General features: G+C 37.9%; 1 protein-coding gene across 1 annotated transcript; it reads left to right on the top strand.

Moving 5' to 3' along the window:
* Positions 1 to 6,713: 6,713 nt before the first annotated feature.
* LOC107762705 (adenylosuccinate synthetase, chloroplastic-like) lies at positions 6,714 to 10,201 on the top strand. The gene is made up of 4 exons (XM_016581084.2): positions 6,714 to 7,179; positions 7,824 to 8,516; positions 8,775 to 9,086; positions 9,898 to 10,201. The coding sequence occupies exons 1-4, from the start codon at positions 6,841 to 6,843 to the stop codon at positions 10,066 to 10,068; spliced, it is 1,515 nt and encodes a 504-aa protein (XP_016436570.1). The 5' UTR covers positions 6,714 to 6,840; the 3' UTR covers positions 10,069 to 10,201.
* Positions 10,202 to 24,004: the final 13,803 nt, after the last annotated feature.

The following is a 24,004-nucleotide window of genomic DNA, read 5'->3' as shown; positions in this document are numbered from 1 at the left end:
AATTTTGATTCTCCAGATCTTCTATCACAAGTTTGTATGAATTTAGATTCTTTGTACACAACTAACTTAAATTGATTATATAAATTTCTATTGCAGCTACAAAAATGCAGAACGCACACAATGCAACTTGAAAAGATCTAAATTTTCTTCTTCCCCAAGTTCCAAATAGTAGAAAGCAAATAAAAATAATTGATAGAATTTATTGCTATAATTCGTGATTTAGTAAGAAAAAATATAAAAATTTTAATTTCAATTTTAACTGCACATGTATAATAATGTATAACTTTGTATAAACTTGTATATAAAAATATATTCTCGTATTTCACAAGCACAAAAAAAAAAAAAAAAAATAAGTGTTAATGGAAAACAGAAAGGATACGAACTAAATGCCAAAAAAAATCTAAATAAAATCTATCCAAAACAAAAGGCAAATGGAAGCATAGCAAAACAAAAAGTCAAAAACATGCAACAAAGCTAAAATCACTATAGTGAAAGAGAAACTTACTACAAAAGGACTATTGCATCAAAAATTCGCAAACAGAAAGATCAATATTGTATAACAATGTTTACATACCCAATATATAATATTATACACTTATTATAATTTTTTTTGTTTTTTTTAATAATATTGTATAATGGTATATTACATGTATACGAAAATTGTATTCATCTTCAACTTTCTTTTTCAACTGGTCTAATTCCCAAAATTAATATTAATGAAACCCAATCAACCCGCCCAGCACTCTAGATTCAAGTTACTACAAGATTTTCTTATAATTTTTAATTTGATCCAACCTTTGCAGAGTAAGATTTTTTCAGATTTAGGTTGAACTTCGAGGTCTGACGCTCCTTCAATAGAGTTCGGGTCTCGCCCCAGCAAAACTTCAGCGTCAGATTTAGACTATGGGTGTTTATCGGGCGGGCTGGGACGGGTTGAACGGGAAAAACCCCAGCCCGTTCGGTTAGCGGGGTGGGCTGGGGATTACAGACTGTTATAGGGCTGGGATTTTTCGGGTTTTCGTGGGCCCGTACGGGTTAGGGCTCACACGGGCTTGGGCGGGTCGGGCTCAAATTTTTTTTTTTTTTTTAATTTAAATTTTATTTTTCTTATTCAATGTTATTGATAGTTAAATATTTGCAAACTTTTAAGGGTTAGAATTAAACTTTGAAGTTTAAAGTTTAAAGTTTAAAGTTTTAAATTTGAAATTTGTATTTTATAATTATAAAATTGAAATTGGAAAGTAAGTGGCTACAAAAAATTATTTAATAAGAGTATAAGACCAATAGGCAAATTTAAGGAACAAACTCCGAAGGCTTTCATTTATATTTTTAATATTTCAAATTAATTTGCAAGTTCTTTTTTGTTTTTTGTTTTTTATTTTTGAACTTGCAAATTAAAACTTAAAAGTTTACAATAATTATAAAAAATAAGAAATAGTACATCACATGCTTTGCATCATTTTTGTAAGTTCTTCCATGTCAACATGAGGTTCTTGGTTTTTGGGATTGGTTGAATCGGAACCATAAACCATTATATCTCCAATTTCTTGGTCCTCCTCTTCGTCTACCTCGTCACGCCCTTGATTTCGCCATTCGGATCTTATCCAATCTCTGAAGCACACTAGAATTTTCAAAGCGTTGCTGCCAAATGAATGACGGGTATCTCCTAGCTGCTGCCTTGCTCGGCTAAATGCGCTCTCTGATGCGACTGTTGAAATCGGCACATTTAGCACGTCTCGAGCCATGGCCGAAAGAACAGGAAATTGATTTGAGTTGCTCCTCCACCAACTCAGCGGTAGAAAATCCTTTGTGAGGGGCTCTGGTGACTTTTGCAAGTAGAATTGTAGTTCATCAATATTCCTGCTACTGGTTTGTTGATGCTCTCCTAGTGTAGACCAAATCTGATAATCTTGAACACAATCATCATCATCTATAGTTGTTCCAGATGTTGAAGTATTAGTTGAAGGAATATTTGCATCTACAACCGAAGAAGCATCAACAATGTTAGCATAATAATTATATAAAGTTTGTAAATGTGTGTGTAGCTCAGAAATACAAGTGTCAATATCAGGAGTTTCAGTTGGGTCAATATCCATATAAGTATATAAAGCTCTAATTAATTGACGACACTTTATCATTTTGACAGTAGGGTTTAAAATAGCATCAATTAGGTAAATATAGGGAATTGAGTAGAAATACTTTTTAAACTTATCTAGCATAGATTCAACAACAGTAGCATATCCTTCTTTCTGCTTCAAATTATGTAGTAAAAGAGAAATTTCAGCAATATGAACTAAACCACTTGAAATGGTAGGATAATAAGCTCCAGAAAACTCAAGTGTAGCCACATAAATTTTTTGTAAAAATTGTATAATATCATGAATGACTTCCCAAGTTCTAGATGTTAACAAACGGTTAGGATCATTACAATGAGAATTAGCAACTTCACTTATAGGCATTCTATATTTATAACAACATCTTAAGAACAAATAAGTATAATTCCACCTAGTAACTATTTCTTCAGGCATGAGGCTTGGTTTTAGTCCATAGTGTACATATTTTTCCTTAAATGCATTTAATCTAGCACTTCTATTATTTCCTTGAATTACACCAACAACTCTCCTAATTAAAGTAATTTCATCTCTAAATAATTGAAGGCCACTCTTCACAATCAAGTTATAAATATGACATGCACATCTAACATGAAATATTTCAGGAATTGGTGGGTGTAGATGCAATTTTAATATTGTAATAGCAGCAGTGTTGTTAGAAGCATTATCAAATGACATACACAAAACTTTTTCTGCAAGATTATAAAATATAGCAATTTCATGTATAGTATTACTTATAAATGCACCGGTATGACTTTGATCTTCATCATATTTAAAAGCAATAATATGTTTTTGCATACAAAAATTATCATCTATCCAATGGCATGTAACAGTCAAATAATCATTTCCATTTACAGCACGACCAATATCAGAAGTAAGAGAAACTTTACAAGGAAGACTTGCGAACAAATAACGTATATATGTCTGATATTGTCCAAAAATCCTAAAGATATCAGCTCTACAAGTACTTCTAGGAATACCTTTAAACATAGGGTTATAAATTCTTTGAATATAAGTAACAAGATACGGTGAAGAAGCAAAACTAAAAGGTAAACAACCTAAAACAATCATTTTAGCTAATTCTTCCCGATCTTTCTTAATATCGTATTTCCCAACCCACCAGTACTCGGGTTAAGTCTTTGTTGCCCAGATAACTCATCTACTCCCCATTCAAGAGGGTGTTTCTCTTCCATATACCTACGAAGTTGACCCGTTCCCCCTCCTTTACCGGGCACATGTTTATAATGTTCACTACAAATTTTACATTTTACATATTTTTTTTGATCTTCTAGTCTTTCAAAAAACATCCAACACTTACTTCTTAATCGTCGATTCTTCTTAATAGGGAGAGGAGGCCTACTTGTTGCACGTGCACCCCTAACATTTTGAGTTTAACTAGCATTACCAGGTGTAGGTGGTGGTGTGTCAAGATTATCGGGTGATTAAATATCATCTAACAAAGCATCTAAATCATCATCTACACCATAATTTTCTTGCATTCGCTCATAATCTACATTTAAATTTTCAGATGAACTTTCAGAAATATGTGTAAAGCTACTAGAAGAACCAACACCACCTCTTGTTCTTTTTGAAGTTTTCTTACTACCACCTCTAGTGCACGCTTTTTTGGCCGCTCTAAGTAAATCCATTATATAAATTAAAGTAAGAAATTAAATTAAGAAATTCAAGTAAGAAATTAAATTAAGAAACTAACTTAAGAAACTAATTAATAAAATAAGTGTACACCAAATAAGAGAAAGAGATGGAACGAGTGTACCGGGATTCCTTATGCCGCACTAATTTTGAATTTTTGATATCAAAATTCAAACTTCAATTGATAGACTGAAACTTGATAGTTGATAATACTTGAATACTTGATAATTGATACCACACTTCACTTGAATAATTGGTATTTGATAATAATAATTTTGTAATGGCTAAACTAAATTGTTGATGAAACTTGAAATAATAAATAATTGAGAATTTGAGATTTGAGAATTTAAGAACTATAATATCAAGAGAGAATTGAGAGCTTGATACTTGAGAGAGAATAAGAGTAGTAAGAGAGTGAATTTGTGAGAAAAAATGAAAGAAGAAGGGGGGTTATTTATAGATTTTGGGGTGGGAGGGCTATATTATTAATGGAGGGGCCGAAATTGACCATTTCTGCAATTTCTTGTCGTTCCCCAACGGTCATTTCTGAATTTGACCGTTGGGAACGGTCCAATTTAATTAAAAGAAAAAAAATTCAAACGAAAACCGGGCTGCTAACGGACTGCAGCCCGTGTTCAGACCGTTAAGGAAATTCGGGTATAACGGGTTCGGGGCACCGTTAATCTAAACGTGAACGTACACAACTCGGCCCCCGTCCCAATCCGTCCCGACGTGAACAGTAGCGGGCTGAACCGGGTTGAAGCAGGCTGAAAACGGGTCAGCCCGACTTGATTAACACCCATAATTTAGACACCTATTAATCGAAATTCTTTTTTCCAGCTTAAGAAGAGAGAAGAAAGAAAAAAAAATTGTCAGTGTTATACTTGAAAAAGCCTTGTTATTTCGAAGACTTTAGTGGAAGAGTCTGAGAAATATTCATTCGTTCAAGGCCTGCCATATTTGATTGTCATGCCCCAGCATATGTAGGTTAAAATGGATTTTTAATGTTGGACTAAGAGATAAACAATTTTAGAAAAATTAACTCAAATAGTCGTCCATTTAATATATTAAATTAAACATAATTGGATACCAAAAAAAGTATTGAATCTGGTCGCTATTTGGTAACAATCTCGAAAACAAATTTCAAGTTATATATAAAGTGGGCCAAATAGGGTAAGAAGGTAAAATATAGATCCAATTTGATAGAAATATTCCTCCGGTTGATAGAGAGAGTAATTTTATTTATTATTAGTACCTTTGTCTAGATTTATTTGGTGCACTTTAATTGATAATGAAGTTTAAGAAAAAAGGAAAGTTTTTTAAGTCTTAGTGCTCCTCCTCTAAATGTGCCCGAACCATCTGAGTCTTGCTTCCCGCATCTTATCCTCCACGGTGTCACGCCCACCTTCTCTCAAATATCTTCATTCCTAGTCTTATCTATCCTTGTATGCCTGCACATCCACCTCAATATCCTCATCTCTGCTACTTTCATCTTCTGGATGTGTGAGTTAATCATAAATTTTTTTGTTGCTACAAATATTTAATTAAGAATAAAAATAAAAAGGTTAAAAATAATTTTTTTTAAATATAAAAAAGTACTATTTTGTATGTGCTTTCTCGATTTGTAAGGCCAACACTAGCTGACTTTAGATAAAACCAAAGGACCAAACAAGAGGGCCCTTCAAAAACAAACAAAATGATAAAACAATTTGCAGTTAATAAGAATATATGAAAATATTCAATCATTTAAACAGTTTTTTCATCAAAATAAGTCCGAAATAATATGACCTTAAGTAATTGTCTTAAACTGTTACTTTCAATTATGATGTGCAAATCCCTTTCTCAAAAAATTGAAATATTCATAATATGTTCTTAATGAACTTGTCAGTTTTGTGAAGAATTTATTAAACATTTTAAAAATTGAACATGCTTCTATTATCACGAAATAAATGTTCAAAAAGATTTACCTATATTTTAATATTTAGAAAAAAAACTTACTCTCCTCCTCTCATGTCTTTTCTCTGGCTCCCTTTCAACACCAAAGATTCGTTACAGGGACAACTTCATTCCCAATACCAATCCTTTGTATTCATTTTAAATCCTCCATTTCCCCATTTAAAATTATTCCCCAAATAATGCCCTTTTTCTTTAATTAAATTTAATATTTGAGCTGAAACTGAAAAAAAAAGTACATTTTTAGTTGAAATGAAAAGAAAAAAAATTAAAGTTAAAATTATGTTAGGACATAAACTTTACTTGATATTTTTTGCCGTAAAAACTCAAAATTTATTAGTGAAAATCATTATTTTCACTTAAAACACATATCTAAACCAGTACTCCCTCTGGTCCAAAATAAATGATTTTTTTGCCTTTATTTGTGGTCCAAAATAAGTAATTTTTTCAAATTTCAAGAATGAATTAATTATTTTTTTCCTACATTGCCCTTGGAGTAAATAGTGTTGGAGTATGTGTTAGGAGTATTTATGTAAAGAGATAGTAAAAGTTAATATGGTCAATTTAATTGCTAATTAATGTTAAAAGGTGGATTTCTTAATCTGTGTGAAAACGGCTAAAAGATCACTTATTTTGGATCGGAGTAAGTATCTTAACTTCAAGTTTAAATCTTATATTTCAGCATTTTTAAATACTCATAGCCAAATAACAATAATGCCAAATTTAGAATAATCTTACAGGTGTGACATGATGTGAGTAGTGAATATGTATCTTTACCCTCATTTTGTACAAGTAAAAAAATGTAGTGAATGTGCATCTTTACCCTTATTTTGTACAAATAAAAAAACTATTTCCGATAGACTTTGCACCGGAAAAAACAACTTGCACTAGAAAACATAGCCAAACAATATTTGCAAATAAGAATTTCGGCGTTTTTTACAAGTAGTGCACTAGAAAAAAAAAACAACTTGCTCCTAATATCAGTCCTCTTTACATACAATTTAAATCTTTTATTTCTCCGTTTCGTAATTTATTTTCAAATAATATCTTTCTACCCTAACTAAACCCTCAAACGCTTCTCTTTCAATTTCGCCACCCACCCATCCCACCCCCTTCGACTACCATGAATCTCTCCACCCTCAGGGTGGGCCCTACCCCAATCACTTCTACGGCAGCTACCCACCGGAGTGGGGCCCTGGGTTTCAGTGGGACCTACAATTGTAGGCTGCTCCAGGTCCACCAAAGGAAGAGAACTTCTTCTTATTCCTCCTTTGTTGTTTGCTCTGCGAAGCCGGTTGCTCCGCCGTCCGCGGCGGTGGTGGATTCGAAGGAGTCGGAACTGAGTCGGATTGAGTCGCTGAGTCAGGTATCGGGCGTGTTGGGTTGCCAGTGGGGCGATGAAGGGAAAGGAAAGCTCGTTGATATTTTGGCTAAGCATTTCGATATAGTTGCTCGCTGTCAGGTATTCACGGATATCCTAAGCATTTTCGCTAAACTAATTTCTTGTCGTATTTTTTGTAACAGTAATGGCCTTGGTTTTATTGAATTTCTAGCGAAATATTTAATTTTAGTTAACTCGAAAAATGAGATAGGTAATTCATTTGTCCTCTAAGTAGTGGCGAAATCAGGAATTTCCCAAAATTTGAGGCGAAATGTATATTCTTAGCCGCTCTAAAAAGTATTAGCCGACGAAACGTAGATATTTTGTATATATGTGTATTGTATACATATAATATAAGTATATATTTTGTACATTTTTTTTGCTAGCGAATGCATTTAGTTTTGGCCTACTTGCCAATTTTGTATTTAGCTCAAATTTTAAATCAAACTATGTAATATTTAGCTAAGTCATAAAAACACTTGTAATAAAATTTAATAATTGTATAAATCAAAACTGTCATAAAAAAGTTAACAAAAGAAGTGGGAGGAGAATCACGGGGTATAAATCTAATTTATGGTTGCTTAAGGCTCCAAGAAGCAATGCTCCCCCTTCTCCCCCTTATCCGGAGAGAGAAAATGGGAGGGGGGTGGGGGGAAGCAATTAAGAATAAATGGTCGATACGTTTTTTCCTTCTACTCTCAGCCCTTCAATGTTGATTTTGGCAGGGTGGAGCCAATGCTGGGCACACTATTTACAATTCAGAGGGAAAAAAGTTTGCTCTGCACCTTGTTCCTTCGGGTATTCTGAATGAGGAAACTCTATGTGTTATTGGTAATGGAGTTGTGGTGCATCTACCAGGATTATTTAAAGAAATTGATGGCCTTGAATCTAATGGAGTTTCTTGTCAAGGAAGGATCTTGGTATCTGATCGTGCTCACTTATTATTTGATTTTCACCAAGAAGTAGATGGGCTTAGAGAAGCTGAACTAGCTAAATCCTTTATTGGCACCACCAAGAGAGGCATTGGGCCTTGCTATTCAAGCAAGGTCATCCGAAATGGCATAAGAGTAAGTGATTTAAGGCATATGGATACTTTCCCCCAGAAGCTTGATCTTTTACTATCCGATGCAGCTTCAAGGTTCAAAGGTTTTAGTTATGGCCCTGACATGCTGAAGGAAGAAGTGGAACGCTATAAGAAATTTGCTGAGAGGTTGGAACCCTTCATCACAGATACTGTACACTTCATGAATGATGCTATATCTCATAAAAAGAAGATTTTGGTTGAAGGTGGTCAGGCAACTATGTTGGACATAGATTTTGGAACGTACCCTTTTGTGACATCCTCCAGTCCATCAGCCGGTGGAATCTGCACTGGTCTTGGCATTGCTCCCCGAGTGGTTGGTGATCTCATCGGTGTGGTAAGGCAACTTCTTTTTTCTCTGCTACCAAAGAATGAAAATCCTGGTGTTCAGTTTTGCCAGAAAGTCTCGCTAATATTGTGAGATAAAAAAATCAATTTTCCTCTAAAAAGTTATTGAGTGTGGATCCAACATGCAAAGCAGGAGACTAAATATAGTGCTTCAGATTTAGCCTACAATGAACTTTGGAAACAGTTCACCATGCTATTGCAATTTGATGATAAAGACAATTTATTTTAACTGATATATTGCTTGCAGGTTAAGGCATACACTACTAGAGTTGGTTCTGGTCCTTTCCCAACAGAAATCTTGGGTAAAGGTGGTGACCTCCTTCGATTTGCCGGGCAGGAGTTTGGCACGACGACTGGTCGCCCCCGTCGTTGTGGCTGGCTAGACATAGTTGCACTGAGATTTTGCTGTCAGATAAATGGATTTGCTTCCTTAAATCTAACTAAGCTAGACGTGTTGTCAGATCTTTCAGAAATTGAGTTGGGTGTTTCCTACAGACAGCCAGATGGTACACCAGTTGAATCATTTCCTTCTGATCTTCGTCTTCTTGACCAAATCAAGGTGAGATTGTTTTCTTTTATTCTGCACCAGCCTTTTAGCATAAACATGGTATCCAGTTTTTATAAGATGTCAGAGGTCTTAATAATTTGTGTGGCTGAAGATTAAACTACATATAGGCTCATTGGAACTTACCAGCTCTTTTCCTCTATTTCCTTGTCTTTTGAAGTTAAGATTATTCATTTAAAGTTTTACATGAATGTCAAACAGACTGACATATTTATGAATGAGAAAGAAACATATGCCAGTGATGGCATTTAATTGTTTTCCCCCCTTTCTATGATGATATAAATTTGGTTTACTCTTAGGATATATTTCCTACCCAACTAGGCTAAGAAAGTTTCTTTGACTCCACCGAGAAAAAGAAGAATGTGAAGCTTTTGGATTTTTTCTATTTAAGCCCCTTTTGCCTTGTGATCCTCTCCATTTTATTATGATTCGTTGGCAAGAGGGGTTGCTCTGATGGTAAGCAACCTCCACTTCCAACCAAGAGGTTGCGAGTTCGAGTCACCCCAAGAGCAAGGTGGGGAGTTCTTGGAGGGAAGGATGCCGAGGGTCTATTTGGAAACAGCCTCTCTACCCCAGGTAGGGTAAGGTCTGCCTACACACTACCCTCCCCAGACCCCACTAGTGGGATTATACTGGGTAGTTGTTGTTGTTGTTGACTATCTTGGCTATTTATATGAATCTTCTTTGTTCTGGCGTCCTTTATAAGCATGGTTTCTTAATTCTTGTTACCATTTCACTCTCACTTAATTCCTTTATAAGTATCTTCTGTTACTTAATATCTTCACTGTATATCTCATTCAACCAGGTTGAGTACGAAGTCTTGCCTGGGTGGCAGACTGATATTTCTTCCATAAGAAAGTATTCAGAATTGCCTAAGGCTGCACGCGAGTATGTAGAAAGGATAGAAGAACTTGTTGGAGTACCTATCCATTACATTGGTGTTGGGCCTGGTCGTGATGCCCTCATCTACAAGTGATCTCAGGGAATTTGGTCATATTGCCCTGATCTTATTCTTCAAAGTGCTGGTAGAACTAATGCCCTTTGTGTTGTTAAGCTATTGGTAACCACAGTTAAAAAGTTGATAAAATGACCTCAGTGATGTATTTTTCATCTCCAAAGCCAGATTTCAACCTCCTCCCCCCTGGTGCTCCTGAAGCGATATGCGGCTAAAAATATTCCCTGCTTGCCTTGGGACCTGCTTGCCTTGAGTTCACATCTCCTCCAATAAGAAGCTTTGGCTGCGTCACTATCTTGGCTTCTATCTCAATTTGGTGAAATGACTGAGTGCTTTGGATGATCCTCTTCTATTTTAGTCTTCAGTTTACTCTCCTCTGATTCCAGCACTGTAACTTATTGAAAATTTATCGATGTGAAATTTTCACTTTGCTCTGTACTATAGATTTGCAGAGGGATGTTTAGAATGGTGCCTCATTCATCCACACAAATGATGTTTCAGTTCTCATCCTTTTATATTCTTGAATTTTCCAATTTATCGAAGTAGTTCCCTACTATTTCTCCTTCGTCGTAGTGATCTGGTGGCATAATCTCTTGTTCACTTGCCAGAGATTGTAGAAGGGTAAGGGGATGATTGTGATGATATTTTAGCCATATTAAACTGTCTCCATTCTAACTTTTGTTGTCTGATTCTTGTACGCAACGTTAATCCTTTTTGTTTCAGAGCCAAAGACCTCAAATTTTGAAGCAAATTTATGTACAATCCTACCATGACTTAAATAGTAAAAGCACATAGAAACATTAACATCATTAGTTCAGTTATTTATTTGAAGATATTGACTCCATCTCTGTTCCAAAGCCCGAAGCATAACTGGTCTTAAGTTTGTATAGATGAGGGTTGTGGTAGATTAATGACCAGTGGTAAAATAGTCAAATCAAAGCGTAAAAGTAGTTGAATCAAGGTGTTACGTCCTAAAATCATATGACGGACAGCAATTTTAAGGCTACAATCTATAGAATCAGACTTAAAAGAGAAAACAAGATAAACAGCGAATGGGTTTGGACTGATTTCTTGTTTAGCGATTTGCAAGATTTCTCATTTGTGTTAAAAGTTAAATTATTTATTTATTGCGTTAAAAGACTTGAGCAGAGCGGACTGGTGATTGGTGTGGATGATTCATACAATCGATTGTGAATGGGTTAGATTGAATACATTATCAATTCACTGATTCAACAACAATTAATAACTAAGTCTAGTTATCAAATATGTGTAGACTATTTGTCATCATTAAAATACTACTCCACAAATATTTTGTATAGGTCAAAATCTGACCATAGTGGTCGACCAAGCTGGGATCTCGCTCAGGTGGCGAAATAGTAAAGAACACCACGGCCGACCTCGGGGTCAAATCATCGACAGTATATGTCAAGTCAATATTGTACTCGAGTAATGACGAAAAGGACAGTCGTAGAAAAACATGTTGGTCAAAGACCACTGAATAGAAGTTCTAGGAACTATATATATAGATGGGTGTAAGCACTAACAAAGGGGAGATCTCTCACGGAGGAACATGGGCTCTGCTTTTCCTCTTTGCTCTCTCTCACATACGATTCTTTCTTGCTTTAGATATGTAAGCCCAATTCTCGTGTTTGATATAAGATTACGATATCAATAAATCTGATACATTCTTACCTTTCGTTATTTTCCGATGTGTATATTTGGATCCGAAGTTAATTATGTTTGGCTAAGATTTATCTCCTTTATTATTGATAATTGGAGTTGGCAAAAGAGCCTTAAACTCTTTTGCTCAAACAATTTGGCGCCGTCTATGGGGATATCTTAGCCAAATTTTCTTGTTTCCTTCAGATCCAAAACCGGTGAAATATAATCACCCACCCGAAAGAGCGGTAAGTAAACCTCACATGCTAATCCAGATCAGGCTGCTACATAAAAGCAGAAGTTACAACCAATATCCATGCAAAACCCACACGAGACAACGATACCTGTTGCGCAATCCTATAAAAGAATGGCCACATCCGGCCTTACTCTCACATCCCCCACATATCGGACGATCCATGAACAAGGTATGACATGTCTCCCTTGTTATGGTACGGATCAAACGAGATCAAATCGGGACTCGATTTCTACAGCGCAGAAATTAAGGCGAACCCAAGCCACGCGGAACTATGACACCTTTAAAAAAGCAAGGAGAGCTGAATACGGGCGCCAAATCTAAAAACCACAAATCCATCAACCACTTAAATGCCAGGCAGAGCGAGTAACGCTATAAGGCTACCCCCGTTCACCGACTCATTGGATCGAGGTAAGGAAAATCTCATTTTGGTTTACCCTCTGTTGTTTGCTTAAACAGGAACACAAGTGTCGCACGGGCAAGCGAGTAAAGCAGCATTCCAACTAGAAACAATGGAAGAAAAACTACTACAAAGTAACTGGAATATCACCATCCCAAACACTTCAACTTCTGGAAAATGACGCCCCCTAAGTCGTACTCCGTTTCTCTCACCCGGTTTTTGTCCCAATTGGGTTTTCTCGAGGAGATTTTTAACGAAGTGATGAGGGGGACGTCTCCAAGTTCTAGGGATAATTCATCGCCCCGCCTACCGATGAGCCCTCCAGGCCGAATGATGAAGGGACTAGATACAGGGAAATTCCAATATATGCATGAAATGAACGCATACGGTACCCCCCCCCCAGTCAGCAAAACAACAACGTTTTATACTCTCCATCATCATACTCTCCAATGCAAACAAAATTAAGCAAACTGAGACTCACCCAGGAAGCACAGAAATTAAGCGAACTGGGACTCACCTAGGAAACGCAGAGGATAAGCAAAACTGGGACTCCCCCAAGGGACACCCGAAACTCTCCCAAAAAAAGGGGCACAAAATCGAGTACGCCAAGATCCGCTTTGATTTCTACAGACAGTATGGTAGCCTATTGTAGACACCTGATTTTTGACCCTCCCCGAGAATTTTCACATTTTTAGCTTAAATATTTAATTTAGGTCTAATATAACTATTTTGACTATTTTTACTTTATTTTCCTCGCAAAAGAAAAGTTACAAAAAATATATATATAAATTTTAGTTTATGTATTTCTCATAAATTTGAAAAAATACAAAAATTGTATTTTATTTTGTACTTTATATAATTTCGAAAATTACCAAAAAATATAGTTCTATTAATGTTTTATAGTCATTTTAATTTTGAAAAATTAAAAAATATTACTTTATATTTTATCTTTATATAAAAAAACGAAAATTACAAAAATAGTTTTATTAATATTTTGTAGCTATTTTAAATCTTGAAAAAATATTTAAAAAAAAAGATATAGTTTTATTTTAAATATTAGTTATATTTTTGTAGTTATTTTGCTTACATAGGATTAGTCGAACAACGTCGTGTTCTTAATCGGGTCCGGGCAAAAGAATAATATTCGGGTTCAAATTACCCGCTTTTAGGCCTAATTTCGGACCTAGCCCATAATAATCCGAGTCCACCACACATGAGGGGACACGCGTGGGGAACACGGACGGAATCCCGTACACGGGGAACCCCACCACGCGTGGGGGACACAAGTCTCGAACCCCACCACGCGTGGGGCTCATTTTCCTAGCAAAGAGATACTAAATGCACGGGCAAAGCTACACAAAGGAGGACTTGGAAAAATTTTTAGAAGACCACTGTTCATCTTTCTTCTTCAGAAAGAAGAAGAAAACCAAAGCAAAAACCCTAGCAACAAAACACCACCCCGTCTCCTCCCAACTCCGTCACCATCTTGTCCGAAAACCACCAGTCCAAACACCACCCTCACGACCCCTCGTTCTTTTGAGCAGCAACAATCACTGCTGCGTCGTCACTATCCCGTCGCCACCAGCTTCACCCCTCACGTCCGGACGACCATCGCCTTCTTCCTCCATTAAATCCGACGAACACTGCTGCTTCGCCTTCATCGTCACTGCCCCCACTTCCCCATCGCCTACAACCACCGGCAGTCCTCCATTACTGCTTTATCGACCATCACCAAACGACCCTTCCAGCTTCCCCACAACCACTGTTGCTCGTCGTTCAGCCCCATCGACCACTGCCCAAATGACCCTCCGATCTCCACAGCTGCTCCCCCACGTCCAAACCCACCAGCAACCACCCTCGCCCAGCTCCCTCTCCGTCCCACGTCCACCGTCGCCCAGCTCCCTCCATCTCGTCACCTTCCCCATCGCCCAAAACCACCTGAAGAGAAAGATCCTATCGACTTCTTCTTCAACTGCCCAAACGACCCCTCCTGCTGCAGCTTCACGTACCAGGTGTTGCGCCGGAAAATACAGTAGCAACCAAACAATCCTTGGTTGTTGACAGTTGTGGGTCCGAGCTTTCTATTTCCATCGAGGTCATCTTTGGTTCATCGAGGACCGGTACGTCGAGGTGTTTGTCCGAGGTTCCGTCGTTGTTCTTCGTTCAGAGAGGTCCGGCTTGAGTCCTGTCGGGGTCGTGTTTGTCGTCCTGAGTTTGCCGGGGTTCAAAGGTTAGTAAACCTCAAGTATTAGATAAGGAAATGTTATGTTAAATGTTCGAAGATGCAATATAGAAATTGGTATGATAATTTTCTGCTTATGTTTTCATCATATGCATTTTTGCTCATTTTGCGTTACGTGATTCTTGTTTATCCGATGTCATTTAATTAAGTTGGACCAGTTGTTCTATGACACAAGTTTGATGTTAATCTGTTCGTCCTTTCCTTTGCTTAGGTCATTCGGACAAAATTATTATTAGTACATGCTCTTACTACTCCCGAAACACTCATTCACTAGACTCATTTTATTAAATTTTTGACAAGTTATGAGATTTTAGTCGTGAAGAAGCCGTAAGGCTTAGTATTGTTAAAGGCATAAAAATGGCATCCTTTTAAAAATAAATAAATAAATAAAAACTGAGACGAGCTTCGCCACATAAAAAATGTACAGATCGCGGAGCCCTCACAAAAAATATGTGTTAAATACTTAGATTCCGGGACGGGCCGTTTAGCGAATTTTACGGCCTTCCCCAAAATAAATGATACGCTAGTCGCTTTAGGCGCGCCTTTAATAATTTAATTTTCTTAAACTCGGGTGCACATTTATGTGACCCAAATCTAAATCTCAACGGAATCGAAATGTGTCTCTAATCACGGGTATATTGATTATGGCGTGGCCCGAGATGCATTTCCATGACGTTGCAAATTCTTTAATAATAAATGAGACGAGCCTCGACAAACAAATGTACAAGTCGCGGGGCCCTCTAAATGTATATATTAAAATACTTAGAATTCGGGACAGGCCGTTTTAGCGAATTTTATGGCCTTCCCCAAAATAACAAGACGCTAGTTGCTTTAGGCGCGCCTTTAATAATTTAATTTCCTTAAACTCGGGTGCACATTGATGTGACCCAAATTCAAATCTCAACCGAGTCGAGATATGTCAATAACCACGGGTGCATTGATGTAACGTGGTTCGAGATATATTTTCACGACGTTGCAATTCTCGTAAAAAATAATAATAAAAGCGGTCAAAATTTAAAAATTTGCACATAAGTTCAATATATAAAAAATCAGATAATCAAGCCAAATATAACAATTGAGCGACCATGCTAGAACCACGGAACTCGGGAATGCCTAATACCTTCTCCCGGGTTAACAGAATTCCTTATCCGGATTTCTGGTATGCAGACTGTAATATGGAGTTAATTCTTTTCCTCGATTCGGGATTAAAACTGGTGACTTGGGACACCCTAAATCTCCCAGGTGGCGACTCTGAAATAAATAAACAAATCCCGTTTCGATTGTCCTTTAATTGGAAAAAACTCCCTTGTACCCCCTCGGGTATGTAAAAAGGAGGTGTGACACCTATGATTCGCCAAAATCTGACAATGACATAACAGATTAACATTTTGACATCAGCTTGAAATAACACTCCTACGGCCAAGGGCCATCGCCAAAGAGAAGAGTTCGACCTCGTTCAAATCAGAACGGGTTAACATTTCGACATCAGCTCGTGTGAGCACGTGATTTTTGTTTTACGCGACAATCGCTCCAAAAGAATTAAAAAATGTATGTGTCATGCGTAATTTAAACCATGACCCGTTTGTTAGATGGAAAATTACAAAAATACGCATTTTTTCTTTTTTCCTGATTTGTTGCCGTGTTTAATTTTGCCTACCTTTAACATTTTATCTGCGTGAAATAAATATGTTAAGTGTTAATTAGTGGTGCTTGGTTTTATTTAATTAGTTTGTGTATTTAGGAAATTAGAAATAAAGAAAAAGAAGACAAAACTTGTTTGGGCCGTGTCCATTTCAAAATTTGGAGCCCAATTGAACAGCCCAAACCCCCAGTCCGAACAGCCCACCCCAGGACACAAAACGACGTAGTTTAACACCAAAACTACGTCGTTTCAAGGCCGATCCATCTCAACCATTCAAACCAAACTGATCCAACGGCCAAGATCTCACACCCCGTACCCATAAACTAACCCGACCCGTCTTACCCAAACCGACCCCCAAACTCTGAATGAGAAACGACGCCGTTTCCTCATCAAAAGAAAGATCTGAGCCTTCCATCTCGCCTCATCCAACGGCTAAGATCAACCCCTCCCATCTCATATATAAGTCCCCAACCATACCCTGCCCCCCCATCCAATACCCTAGCCTTCATCCTCATCCTTTCCCCCACGAAACCCTAGAGCTGCCCTCATCTCCCTTCACCAGAACCCGGCGGCATGGACGCCGATGACCTTCCCCTTAACACCCTAGAACCCCCTTGCCATCCTGAACCCAAATCTATCAACCATGCACCTCGAATCCTATCCCACCTTCTCGAATCTTCATTTGAAGATTCGAGTCGGAACCTAATCTACACCAATCTGCCCTAAATTCATACCAGACACTCCCCAGACCCCCCTCGTGACCAAACCATACTTGGTTTGGTCCGAATCTGACCAGGGGAGTATGAATCCCGGATCTGAGTTTTGGAACTTTGTAGTTCTTCATCACTGGCCTATGTCCGTCCAAACCAAAGAGATTAAGGTCTAATGGACCTTAATCGAAGTGTTTCTCATCTGAGAAACACTTCGATTAAAGTCCGTTCACCCTTAAGAAAGTCTGTCCAAGTCCGAGTCAAGGTTTTTGATTTTTCAAGATTTGAGGTGAGTCTTGCTTGCTTTCTTTATTTCTGTTTGGTCCATGTGAGTGATTGAATGGCTGTTCATGTTTTGTTTCAATTTGTATCTTTGAATTTTTACCAACTTCTGTTTGTCCACTTTGCTTGAACCACGGTGTTTGTTTGAACCCCTCCTATTCTGATAAGGCATGTGTATTGGTTGTGTTCCAAATTTGTATTGATTAACTGATTCCTCGAAGTATAATTTTGTTTAGCCAGTACAATTCAAGTCATGTGCCCTATACTTTGAATGTCTGATTTTTGGCTACGATTGTGTATGTTAATGCTAATATAGTCGAGTCGACATGAGTCGTCAATTAGTTTCAACTGCCTGAACAAAATAAATCGATTTGCTTCTGTTGAACATTTGCCTGAATCAATTAAGAACCAAGTTCAGTTACTTATAGTTGTTAATATGATTTCAGAAACCTAAGGCTTGATCTGTAATTGAAATCTGAGTTGATAGCATGTGCACTTGTGCACAGCATGTGCATTGTGCACAGCCTGGTCCCTGTACAAAGGGCTTTTGATTTAGAAATGGTTTGACAGCATATGCTGTCAGATATATTCTACTGCCCATGCTTGCTTTTAGTTAATAAAATAGGAAAGGAAAGCCTGCCAGGGAATATTGATGGGGTTATATACTTAAATAACTAATTGGGATCTGAAAAGGTAAAAGACACATGAGAGGGGTACTGTGACATTTGGAAAAGAGGCTGTTAAAAGAGATGGTGTCGAGGCTTATAAAAGGAGACAAAATTGGGCAGGAGAAAGGGGGCATTAGGAGATAGACATAAAAAAGGGGATAGAATCAGAGGAGATCGGATAGACTGGGAGAAAAAAAGAGAAGAGAGAGCAAAAATACATATATATACACATATAGACACACACACAGAGGGAGAACCATTAGAAGGAAGGGAATACACTAATAAGGGGCATTGACAAGAAAACAGGAAAGGGAGAGTGATCTGAAAACACACGGACAGAAATAGATAAAGAGAGGCCTAACACAGAAGAAGGGAACTGCATTTTTCATCTCTGTCTTGATTCTCAACTAGTCTGGATTTTGCCTGTTCTATATTGATCTATCCTGAGTTTTGTTTGAGATTATTGGTTGTGTGTAATATCAGTTCAGTTCCGGATCCATTCTGGTTAAATTCTGATTCTATATTGCTGGGAATTTGCTACATTCTGCCATCTTTCATCGGCTCTAAATAGCATTTTTGCACTGGGAATTTGTCCTGCTGTTGTTCATCTGTTACTGCTGTTCCGCTTGCACTGTTGCTCAACTGACTCCCCTACTTTCTTCATTGTAAGCATTTCCTCAGGTACACATTTCGAATCTGTCTGATGTTGCAATGAAAGTTGAATCGAAAGATCTGAAGAATGTTATAATCATCTCTTGCATTGCTTACGAATTTTTTATATAAATGTTGTTAAGATATGTAAGTCTCCAGTCAGTTAGCCTAATAGAGATACATTATTAAGGTGGTACTTAATTAAAGTCTATGCCAATCTGAAACTGCGACATTTTATTCGTTTAAGTAGTATACAAGATGTAAATACAATTCATGAAATGTGCAGCTATTTAATACGATTGTTTAACTTAAACTCGCTCTTTCAGCATGCTTTGAATATGTAAGGGCAAATGGTTGTTTTAAATCTAGCTAAAGATAATACAATTTCAGATTCTTGAGTTTCAGTTTCATTAGGCAGTTTATAGGATGAGTTTCAAATATCATTAGTCACATTTTCTAATAAGTAGTTTTAATTAATCTTGTCTAAATAAGTCAGAGTTAGGGAGCTCTTGCAGCAGTCGTAGCATTTCATCAATCTTGTATATAATTATTCTATCAAGTTAAAAGTATGTTTCATGAGGTACAACGTTTCTTCACTCTGTAAATAATTAATCAGACGATTAACTAAAAATCTGGATTTGGCCAAAGCATTATAATGAGGTTAGCATGCATCTTTTCTTCTATTTTTAGAGACAAACACACTAGAAATGTAGCAACTTTAGGATATCCTTTCTAAAATAGAGACGAGCCTCGCCAAATAAAAATCGCGGGGCCCTCGATAAATAATCATAATAGATATTTAGAATTCAGGCTAGGCTGTTTAGTGAATTCCACTGCTTTCCCCAAAGATAATAACGCGTTAGATTCTTTAGGCGCGACTTAATTAAATTACATTCTTAAATTCGGGTGCACATTTATGTGACCCAAATTCAAATCTCAACGGAGTCGAAATGTGTTAACAACTACGGGTGCATTGATTGTGACGTGGTTCGAGATGCATTTTCACGACGTTGCAATTCTATAAAAATAAATGATAATAATAAAAGCGGTTTAAACTTAATAAAAGCACATAAGTCACAACATGTATTTAAATCAGCTATTTAGCCATTATAACAATTTAAGCGACCGTGCTAGAACCACGGGATTCGAGGGTGCCTAACACCTTCCCTCGGGTCAACAGAATTCCTTACTTAGAATTTCTGGTTCGCAGACTTCATTTGAAAAAGTCGAAAATTTCCTCGATTTGGGATTCAAGATAAACCGGTGACTTGGGACACCAAAAACCAAACCTTTCCCAAGTGGCAACTCTGAATTAAATAAATAATCCCATTTCGAATATTGTCACTTAAATTGGAAAAACTCCACCCGCGCATCTTACCCCTCGGGGACGGGCGCGCAAAAAGGAGGTGTGACAGCTCTGGCGACTCTGCTGGGGATTAACCCAGAACCACTGGTTCAGGGTTCAAGAATTCGAGCTTAGAATAATTGTTATATTTGGCTTTATTATCTGATCTTTATTACATGTTTCTGCATAATGTGCTAAATGTTGTCTTTTACCGCTTTGATATTATCTGAACTGTATATAAACTGTGCTGAAACTCTTCTCTTCTTACCTCCGGGGAGAAGCTCGCTGGTCGAGACTCCCTATTCTGTTAGTATCAATACCTGAAATAAGAAAGAGGTCGGACAAGTTACAAAGCCGGACGATCTCGCGGGTCCTCGGTACGTAGCCCCCTCCTCGGCTCGAGTTGTCTGCTCGGGTACACAGTCTAGAACGTATACCCAGGTTATAAACCCAGTATAACAAAACCACTACTGGAGAATTAGACCCAGAACCGCTGGTTCAGGGTTCAAGAATTCAAGCTTAGAATAATTGTTGTATTTGGCCTCACTATCTGATATTTATTACATGTTTTGACATAACATACTAAATGTTGTCTTTTACCGCTTTGATATTATCTGAACTGCATATAAACTGTGCCGAATCCTTCTCTCTTCACCTCCGGGGAGAAGCTCGCTGGTCGAGACTCCTTATTCTGTTAGTGTCGATACCTGGAATAAGAAAGAGGACGGATAAGTTACGAAGACGAACGGCCTTTTGGTTCCCGGTAAGTTGCCCCTCCTCGACTCGAGTTGTCCGCTCGGGTACACAGTCTAGAACAAATACCAAGGTTTAAACCTAGTATAACTCGACTTCATGCCGGATCCCTAGTAGGAACGCTTATTTGCATCATGTTGCATTTGACTTAGGGGACTCAACATAGGGGTTGGGTCCATCTAGGACTAGCAACCTGAAATGAAAAGACCATCTTGTTGCATCCTATTTGTTTCCGCGCATTTATTTGTCTCGGACATGCATGTTACCTGACTTTGGAGTATTTGAAAATAAAAATAAAAAAAAAATAATAATATCAGTGTATAGGACTAATTTTCTACTTTGAAAAATAGCAATGCCCAATTACCGTCAAAACGCTGTTGAAATTTTGCAATAATAAAAGGTGAAAATGTTTTATTTACTAAGAAAAAAAAAACAACAAAAGATAGAAAAATAGTCTTTTTGGAAAGTTGTTTGTTGAAAAGGAAAGAGTTTTGTTCTAAAATAATTCGGTTAATTTGACCGAACTACGCGGGTCTGATTCTCACCGGATGTGAGATACGTAGGCAAACCTCATCGGTTCCGGCCCCAATTTCCAAAAATCAAAAAACAAAAAAATTCCCTTTAGTTCTTTCTTTAGAAAATATAAAGAAAAAAAGTATATATATATATATATATATAATATAAAGGTTTTCTTAAACCCAAATAAAAACAAAAAATCTCTTTCTTTCTGAAGCCTTTCATATAAAATAATGTAATAAGAATTAAAAACCAGCAATAAAAATCTAAAAAAAAATACTCTTTGCTTTAGTCTCGCTTTTGTAAAATGTTTTTTTTTAAAATAAAAAAAATATAAAATAAAAAAAATATATATATATATTTGAAAATTTGAATTTCGAAATATTAGGATTTTTCTTTAGAAGTGATTTTGTAAATAAATAAAACTCAGAATTTCACATCATTTTCTTAAAAGTCCCTTTTTCAAAATTTAAGGGGCAACATCATATACATTCTTTCTTCCGTAGAAAAGAAAAAACAAAACAAAAAAAAAACAAAAAAAAAAGAAATTTTTTTTAAGTAAATGAACAAAGAATAGCCAAATCTTTTGAGCCCTATGCTAAATGAGCACTTGCTTCTTTGTTTTTGTTAGTTTCGAACTACGTAATGATCTGATTCACGTAGGCATCGTGATACGTAGGCAATCCTCATCGGATCCGGTCGCATTTCTTTTACTGCAAAATAAAAGAAAAATAATAATAATAATAATAATAAAAAGGGGGAAGAACTGATAAGAGGAAAAATGCCGGAATGACGCATGCTCTCGTAGCAAACATATAGTAATCCACTTAACTGTATAGGTGCATCATGCCCAACGTGAGATTAACTATCTGTTATTTGATGCAAATTAACCGTGCGCTTGTCGATGAGTATATCCAGGGCTTTTGGAAAGACGGTTGGTTTGGTGAAAGTCTGGCCTCGCACTCATACTTCACGAGGTCGAGGAGAAGTGTTCAACTACCTGTTGTTAGGACCAGGAGTAGTACTCACACTTACTTCACCAGGTCAAAAGGCAGTGTGGAAATGTCTTCAGAAATTCCATTGCAAACAATCCCTGTTTCCGAGGAAAGCTCGATCTCAGCCGTCCTCACATCTGAGTCCGCAACTGCGGAAGAAAACAGAATCCTACGGCTCCGCATGCTGGAAATGCTGGACGATTGGAATAATGGGAAAGAGCCGCCAAGTGTCATCCCCGGATTCCCTGAATTATTCTCCAGGTCAAGTGGGACTTCAAATGTTCCCATAGATTATCCTGCTACCCCATTCGGGTACCCAGCCACCTCAGCCTTCTCTGTTGGATCGCCTTCTGACCCTCATCCCCGAATGTCAGCCCCCGATGCAAGCATGAACATCTTTACTGCATCGCCTTGCCCGGCTACGGCACAGCCTGCCATATACAAGCCAAGCTTTGACTCCTCTTCTTTTACATTCCAAGCACCATCGTTCTCAATGGAACCAACTAGGTTCGCTACCAGTACTAATCCTCTACCGCCTCAGTGCGAGCCCACACCAGGGCAGGATCAGAACCCTAAAGTTGTAGAACAAAATGAGATTGCCAAGAGAATGAGAAGCCTTGAACAATGTCTGAAGAATATGCAAGGATTGAGCGGACAGAAGAGCGTCTCTTACGCCGACCTATGCATGTTCCCTCACGTGCACCTTCCAGCGGGTTTCAAGACCCCAAAGTTCGAGAAATACGATGGGCACGGTGACCCCATTGCACATCTTAAAAAATACTGCAATCAATTGCGGGGAGCCGGCGGAAAAGAAGAGCTGCTAATGGCATATTTTGGAGAAAGTTTGGTGGGAGTCGCTTCGGAATGATATATGGACCCGGACGTATCTCGCTGGCATATATGGGATGATCTTGCCAGAGATTTCGTAGGGCAGTTTCAATATAATATCGACATCACACCAGACAGAAATGCTTTGTCAAACTTAAAGAAGAAACCCTCGGAAAGTTTCAGAGAATACGCCATCAAATGGCGTGAGCAAGCGTCAAGGGTAAAACCTTCCATGGACGAGATAGAGATGGTCACTACTTTTCTCCAAGCTCAAGAGTCCGACTATTTCCAAAACATGATGTCGGCCATGGGAAAGCCTTTCTCAGAAGCGATTAAGATTGGAGAGATGGTGGAGAACAGTTTGAAAACGGGAAGAATTTTGAGTCAGGCAGCCATAAGGGCAACCTCCCAAGCCGTCCAAAGCGGGTCTGGAGGAATGGCAAGAGGGAAGAAAAAAGAGGAAACGTCCATGACAGTGGCAGAGGTGGGAGAATATCATAATCCCGGGCTTTGTTCTTCGGAAAGAACCTCGCAACAGTATTTCCCCCACCAAAATGTGACCTACGCTCCTCAGCCCTACATGGTCATGAGCACCCAGCCTTATATACAGCGGACACAACCAGTCAATCGGGGGCAGGCCCCACATCCTAGGAATCAGCCTCCTCACCGAAACCACTACAATCCTCGACCTCCTCAAAATAATTTCCGCCCTCGGGAACCACCCAGGAGACCCAACTATACACCAATCGGTGAACCCTATTCCACTCTATTCCCTAAGCTTGTCCAAATGAATTTGTTGCAGCCCATACCACCGAACGGGCAGAACCCGGGATCACCATCATATTGGCGGGGTGTCAGATGTGCATACCATTCAGGGGTATAAGGGCACGACACCAACGACTGTTGGACATTGAAACAAGCTGTGGAGAATTTGTTAGACCAAGGGAAGATTGTGTTGAGAGATGAGGATATCCCAAATGTGACCAATAATCCGTTGCCCGCCCACAACAACG

The sequence above is a fragment of the Nicotiana tabacum genome, chromosome 6 (genome assembly GCF_000715075.1).
Source record: "Nicotiana tabacum cultivar K326 chromosome 6, ASM71507v2, whole genome shotgun sequence".
Classification (NCBI taxonomy): domain Eukaryota; kingdom Viridiplantae; phylum Streptophyta; class Magnoliopsida; order Solanales; family Solanaceae; genus Nicotiana; species Nicotiana tabacum.
Note: the sequence above shows the minus strand (reverse complement) of the source record. Positions and strands in the feature narration are given on the sequence as shown.